We start from the raw sequence: 7,684 nt of genomic DNA, 5'->3' as shown, positions 1-7,684 counted from the left end.
ACTAATTGTAAAAAATTTCTTAAATTTAATATAACATTTTTATATGTTTTTCATTCTCATTCATTTATTTTTTTAATTATTTACAAACAAAAAAATCGCAAAAAAAGACAGAGTGTAGCCATTAATGCAAATCAAAAAATAAAAAAAATAAAAATGTAGTTTGGTATAACTCTAATATAAACAATCTATATCTTTTTGTATTAAAATATACTATATAGTATAAATAATCTATTTCTCTGTGCATTACGCGGGTCTCACTCTAGTTTTTTAAATCCAAGAAAGACAAACATCATTTGAGGAGAGGGAGAGAGAGAGAGAGGTGAGTGATTGATCTTCCTTGAGAAAATTACATGGGAATTGCTTATTATATTACAGTACATTCATTTTGTTTCAAGTCCCTCTGACTTGTACAAGTCTTCTTCTTCCTCTCAAAACTGAAGCCTAATCCTCATCATATCTCATTATCAAATAGAGAGCCACTGAGGAGTATCCACACAACTCTATCACCTTGTAATGAAGCCATTACATATACATCATTGGTTGGTGGTTTTATTGAAGCTGTGTGGAACATTTTGGAGCTTTTTCTGTCCCCAATACTATAATAAGTTAATAACTCCAATAAATTAAAATGATCATAAAGCCTTAGAATCTATTATTCCTAGCTTTGAACATGTTGAGTTGCTAAGCTGTTGAAGCCACTTGATCTGCTTGAATACTCCTTTATGAGTTTATAGAAGAAGGAATCTTCTCTTTCAAGTAACTTCGACGGCTCATCATACTCGGCGATTCTCCCTGCAGCGAAACACAGTATTATGTTAGCAAGCTTCCTTGGAAGTTTAACATATGAAACAATACTTCATTTTGAAAAGTATGAACTTAGATTTTCTGAGATTCATGTTATATGATATCTAGTATCCATGTATTTTATAAACATGATACTTATCTGATCTATACAAATGATAATGATGACCTCCTTAACATGACAAATCAAGGGTGTCATCTGTCAAATGCAGTTTTTATGTGAAATTGATAGTTAAGAGTAGTTAAATAATTTCACAGATTTGACTAAATTGTGATTTAACGATTCTCAGCTATCAACTTTACATGAAGTTAACTGCACCTGAGTTTTCACCTATCATTTAACCTCAAAAAAAGTTAAGTGTAATTTACCCTATGTATCATGTAAGAAAAAGTGGCTTAACATACCATCACTGAGAACCAAAACAAGATCACTGTCTATAACCGTGTGGATACGATGAGCGATTGTGACGACGGTTCGATCTTTAAACTCGTGACTGATGATCTGCTGTATCACCCCATCAGTTGCAGAGTCCACAGAGGCAGTTGCTTCATCAAGAACTAATATGCTGCTTCTCTTCAGCAATGCTCTTCCTAGGCAAAATAGTTGCCTTTGTCCCACACTCCAATTCTCACCATTTTCTACCACTGTCAAAATTAGCATTTCATTTCATTTTAGTAATCATTGATTGTCACCAAAAAGGCATTGTCAAAATTATCATGGAGAGTTGTTGAATTCAACCTTGGCTATCCAACTTGTCTTGCTTTTCCCTCACTAGCTGACCAAGTTGACATTTATCTAGTGCCTGAAATAAAAGAATATATATATTATATATATTTTAGTTGATGATAGTAATATTTTATCAGTAAGTAGAGAGGAACTAACAATTATTTACTACTTTGTGAGTAATAAACGACGAATGCTAATGCGCTCCGAAGAAAGTAAGGAGTGCAGTGCTCTTTGAACTCTAAAGCCTAGATCTTAAATTCTAAACTCTAAACTCTAAATCTGAGCTATTGATATAAAATATAATAAATGGAGAGCTAAGATTTGTTTGATTAACGAGAAATGCAGCACTCCTTAATTAGTAAGGAACATTTAAGAATGAGCCATAATTAATTAAAACACAAGCTACAAAAACTTCACTTGAAAGGTAAGTAAGAAAATGTTGACAATGATATAGATACTTCAACTTCCATATCATGCACTATAAATGACTCTAAATGTATTGAAATATGGATTTACCTCCCAGATTTGAGTGTCAGAGTATAGTTCCAAGGGGTCCAAGTTGCCCCTAACAGTGCCTTCAAACATGGAAGGGTCTTGTGGGATGATGCTGAGCCTTGACCTTAAGTCATGCAGACCTATCTTGCATATGTCCACATTGTCAATCACAATGCTTCCTTCTCTTGGCTCAACAATCCTAAAAATCGCCTGAATAAGGGTCGATTTTCCACTTCCGGTTCGTCCTACAACGCCAATTTTCTTCTGTCCCGGGAATGTGCATGTGATGTGTCTCAGAACTGATGGGAGATGTTCAGCATAGCGTATCTGCCAAGCAATTTGTTGTTATATGAATGATGGTGTCCTGAATTCTTGTCACTATACAAGTATGAGGTACTAAAAAAGATATAATTTGAATAACCATTGAGCAAAACTATCCCAAGAGATGTAACATTTGAAAGAATATGTTATAATGGTATGTCATGCATAAAAGTAAACTAGTTACTTTAACTACAAGATTTGATCTCAATATATTATACTGATGCACTTATCAGGTTATGCTGCTTACATAACTAGTCTTTTCTGGACCCTGCATAAAGTATGATACTTTTGAGTATCCATGATTCGGATTTCATCACTAACCTCTAAATTTGTGAAACTTATTGTTCCGGTCGCCGGCCAGTTGCTCGGCGGCCTGCTGTCCTGAATGACAAGTGGTGCCTCACTTGCTATATTTCTGTATTGCAGAATTCTTTCAACTGAGATCATCTTGTTTTCAGCATTGCATATGTTCCATATAACTTGAGCTTGCAACACATTCAAATTGATCCCATATGTTACTGCCAACCCTGCAATGCCTGTAATAGATCCAATGCAGAAAAGAAAAGGAAAATATTAGTGTGTGATTTCATAAATATCTGAGAAAAATTACTTGATAACATGATAGAAAACATGAATAACATTATTAGAGTTGTACTCACTTGGATTGATTATTCCTTCAGGGAGGCTCACAAGCATAACAAGTGAGAAGGCAAAAACAAAATTTGAAAGTATATTCAATCTGAAAGAAAGCCATTCCATTGCAGACACATTATGAAACCATGGCCTTGCATGGCCATCCACAAGATCAAGATTTGTGTGTATGAATCTGCCTTCTTGATCGAAAGCTCGTATCGAAGCTGCTCCGGCTAAAGATTCTGCAAAATGGTGGAGGATTGGTGCAATTTGTATCTGTGCTAAGCGAGCCAGTTCTCTTGCTGTTGGTGTGTAATATCTCTGAGATAAACAAGATTCAACTTCAATTAGTATATCAAAGATAATTGGTAACTTACATTCATAACTATAGCCTATTTGATTATTGGTTTAATTTTTCTTGAAATTATAATAGTTTTACTAAATTTTCATTGTAATCAAGTCCTTTTATTGTATAAAAATTTCAATTAGGTTCTTATATTGTAAATTAAGGTATAGAGAATCTAATTGCAAATTAAGCAATAGAGACTGAATTGAAAATTGAGTGAAATATAGACTTTCATAATAGCTAAACCTTGATAATGTGCTTCACAAAGATTGCAACAATCAATGTTGTTTTAACTAGTAATGATGATGACATAGGAACATGAAGAAGGAGAGAAAGGATGACATACTTGATACCATATGCAGACTGCAGTTACCGGAATGAAAATGGCGAAAACTTGCCATGCCACCTGAGACATCACTGCAATAGTTCCCAGAATTTGTATTACAGAGAAAGCACACCATCCTAATTTGGTTGCCATCTCCAAATCTAGAATACTTTGATCTGTAGAGACCTGAAAATAGAAAAGAAAATAGTTATTATTAACCTTCCATTTCACTTAACTCTAATTAGTCCTTAGATACTTCTTCAAATAGTTTGGTGTATCTATATTTCTATCCTGAGACAGTTAAAGAAATAGAATTTCTATGAATGTTTACCCTGTTCAAGATTCTTCCAGTTGGTGTTGAATCAAAGAATGACATTGGAGCTCTAAGCACACTATGCAGCATGCTTGTGAAGAATGTCTGTGCTGTCCAAAGGCCGGTGTATGCAACCAACAAGGCTCGCACCAGAACACATAGCGCGCCGGAAACAGAAAGAGCCATGTAAATAAGAAGTATGAAATTCATGTCAAATATAGGCTTAGCATCACTACTTGTAGGACAAACCCAAGCCATCCAATAGTTACTTGCAATCTGAAGTATTTGGAATGAAGATTGTGCTAAGATTATAACCGGAACCAATGCTCCTCCTTTTGCAGTTGTCAAATAAGTCCAGTATACTTCTTTTGATATGCTTCCTGTTTCTCTTTCTTCATCTTGCACCAATTTTCCTTCATTTCCTTTCCTCTCTGGTGGATTATCTTCCACTGTGTCATGCTGTTCTTTGTGCATGAGTTTCACATTTGAGTTGGATTCTGCTTCAGCTATGGGATTTTGAGCTGTTCTGCTTGAGTTTTCGACAGTGAGAATTGACTCGAGAGCTTTACTATGAGCACCAACTAAGACTTCAAATCCTATGTTTTGCTTTAGAAGCTCTTCAAATTTTCCAGCTTGTGTAATTTTTCCATTTTGCATCACCTACATTGGATTGTGATCAGTTAGATTAGTTTCCAGCTTACAAAACAAAAATACTGAAAGAATATTCACATTGAATCTGAATTTACCAGGATGAGATCTGCTGCTGGAAGAAATTCAACTTGGTGTGTAACAAAAAGTATGGTTTTCTCTTTAAGAATCCCCATAAGACACTCCTGAAGCAAAAAAGATGTGGAACAAACAAAGTATTGAAGCAATTATTTCTACAAAGCATGAAAATTTACAAATTATGACAACAAAATCTTACCTTAAATAGGTGTGTTCCGGTATGTGCATCGACGGCGCTAAAAGGGTCATCAAGAAGATATATATCAGCATCTTGGTAAACGGCTCGCGCTATCTGAATCCTCTGCTTTTGTCCACCACTCATGTTGATCCCTCTTTCTCCAATCTCAGTGAGATCACCACAAGAGAATAGCTCAAAGTCCTTCTTCAATGCACAAGCTTGGACAGTTTTCTCATACTTTTCAGGATCATACTCTTTTCCAAATGTGATATTGTCTCTAATATTCCCTGTAAGAATCCATGGAGACTGTGGAACATAAGCTTTGGTTCCACTGATCTTCACTTTCCCGGATTGCTTATATATCTCTCCCAAAATACCAGACAGCAGGCTTGATTTTCCAGAACCAACCGATCCACAAATCGCCACCTTCATTCCTCTTTTAACTTTCAACTCTATTTGATCAATAGATGGAGTTCTAGACTCTGGATCCCAGCTGAATCTCCCTTTATCAATGACTACATCAAATTCTGTTTTGTCCCTTGATACATTTTCAATGACATCATGCTGGATTTCTTCCTCCCTAAGGTATGAAGCGATCCTATCAACCGAAACTTTCCCTTGAGCCATGACATTGAGTAAATCAGGTAGGCTGAAAATAGGATCCTGTAACATTCTAAATGTGGCGAATGCGGATAAGACTCTTCCGGCCGTTAGCTCGATTCCCATTAGCATACAAGCCCAAAAGGTTATCACAGATATGAATGTAGGTGATCCCCAGAAGATAAAAGCAGAAAGTGCTGCTTGTTGTAGTGATTTCAGTAACCAATTATACTCCACTTTCCTCAATGATTCTAGCCTTTGAAGAAATTCACTATCCCATGCTTGAAGCTTCAAAGTTTTCATGTTTCTCAGAACTTCTGAAGTTGCTTTCATTCTTTCATCTTTGGCTGCCATGATCTTTGCTTGGTATCTTTTCTGTATTTTGGTAAGAGGTATGTTCAGAGTCATCACTGCTAGAGTCGCGGCTAGCGCGGCCATAGAGCCTAATCCAAGATTTGTATGCAAAATGAACACTGCTAAAGAAATTTGTATAGGAAGCATCCAAATCACATTAACATACCAAATGAAATCTGTGATTCTCTGCACATCAACACTCATATAGTTCATTATCTCGCCGCCTGTGTGACTTTGTCGCGATCTATTCGAAAGATGCAGACCCTTCTTATATATATGAGATATCAATGCAGATCTAAGGCGAAGGCCTAATTGCCTTGCGCCGAAAATCCATTGCCTCTGAGTTATTGTCTCAACCATCTTAGCACACAAGAATGCTAGTGAAAGAAGATACCCTGTTTTCAACCCCTGCTTTTCCTTGTCCCCCAAGAAATCAACAAAGTCAGTGATCAAGTATGGACCAACATATGAAGCCGAAGCGCATATTATGGCGAAAAGCGCATTGATTGCTGCTTTCTTCCTGGTGAAGTGATAGATTGCCTTGTAAATAGAGGGGTTTGTAGTTCCATCTTTCTCCTTTACCTGCCTAAGGCTCTCGTCGAAGGCCGAGGTTAGAAACTCGGCCGAGTCCTTGATATCAACATTAGGAATGTCACTTTGCTCAAGAGGCTTCTTGTAACCTTCTTCAAACAATGGATTGAGCCAAGAGAAGTTGATGAGTTGCATCAAAGTAGCCTTTCCATATGGAGATTCCTTTGGAAATTCTGAAGTTTTACCAGGTTTTGAACTCAGAAGTGGTTCAGTTACCTCACTTTTTTGAACTAACACAATGTCACTCTTCCCTCTAATTGAAACAATCAATAAGAATGTTGAAGTAACCAAACCAATGAAATCTGCATATTCTCTTAAACCAATTTGACCCTTTTGGCTAACACTCAATATTGTATGAAGTGATGTTCCAACAATGCACAAAATGAAACTACAAATCCACCAAGCTCTGAGAATCCAAGAAAAATAAGAACTTGTTCTTGATACCTTGAAAATTGCAATTAGACTCGCACCCCATGATAGAACTTGAATTGTTTCTGATGCAATAGCCTTGAATTTTGAAGAGCATTGAGTCTCATGATTGAAAATCATGAGTGATAGAGTTGCTGCATGAAGAGCTACCATCAAAGTGGTGAGAACTATGCTGATTTTGTAAGCTAAACCATGGTTTGTTGTTATAGTTTGATGAATCATATCTGAGGGGATTTTGTTCTGCTTGTTGATGAAGTTCAAATTTTTCCTCACAAGTTGGAATAACAATATCAGAAAGAATCCAAATTCCACAGGTAGAATTATATGCTCCAACAAGCATGGTGAATCTACTGGAATCCATGAAGACAAATTCAAACTTCTAATATCTGTCAATGTTTAAAAAAGTTAAAAGAAATTTATGAAACAAAAGTTCATTTAAATTAGATAATACAATTATTTCTTAATTAGTATTTAATTTAATCCGTTGTTGAATTGATTTACTCCTTCAAATGTTTTTTGTTTTAGTATTAGTAATGGGGTGATACTTTTTTACATTAACATGATATGTGATGTCACTGCTTGATTAAAAATGTTAAGACAAAAAACACGTAAGAGACTAAATAAACTATTCTGACCTCATTACATTACTCCTGTTTATAATTTCGAATATTAAATCAAATAGTAATAATATTGTTATGGCTGGCCCAAACTGAATGCGGGCCGACCCGACATGTATACCACCCGACTCGAACGGTCGGGTGCGAGTTGTCTAGCCACCGACTCAGACACGCGTCCTTGACAACTTTCTTTTTGTGTTTTTATAATGTACTTAAATCTTTTTTATT

General features: G+C 35.9%; 1 protein-coding gene across 1 annotated transcript; it reads right to left on the bottom strand.

Annotated features, from left to right (window-relative positions):
* Window positions 1-308: 308 nt before the first annotated feature.
* Window positions 309-7,248, bottom strand: LOC107472663 (putative ABC transporter C family member 15). Its single transcript, XM_016092165.3, has 10 exons — window positions 4,887-7,248; window positions 4,708-4,794; window positions 3,980-4,621; window positions 3,670-3,834; window positions 3,004-3,298; window positions 2,666-2,880; window positions 2,045-2,350; window positions 1,541-1,604; window positions 1,207-1,446; window positions 309-792 (listed from the first exon to the last, which is right to left on the bottom strand). Exons 1-10 carry the CDS (start codon window positions 7,059-7,061, stop codon window positions 659-661), a joined length of 4,323 nt encoding a protein of 1,440 aa, XP_015947651.1. The 5' UTR covers window positions 7,062-7,248; the 3' UTR covers window positions 309-658.
* Between the last annotated feature and the right edge of the window lie 436 nt (window positions 7,249-7,684).

The sequence above is a fragment of the Arachis duranensis genome, chromosome 2 (genome assembly GCF_000817695.3).
Source record: "Arachis duranensis cultivar V14167 chromosome 2, aradu.V14167.gnm2.J7QH, whole genome shotgun sequence".
NCBI classification, from domain to species: Eukaryota; Viridiplantae; Streptophyta; class Magnoliopsida; order Fabales; family Fabaceae; genus Arachis; species Arachis duranensis.
This window is presented reverse-complemented; position numbering and strand designations above follow the sequence as displayed.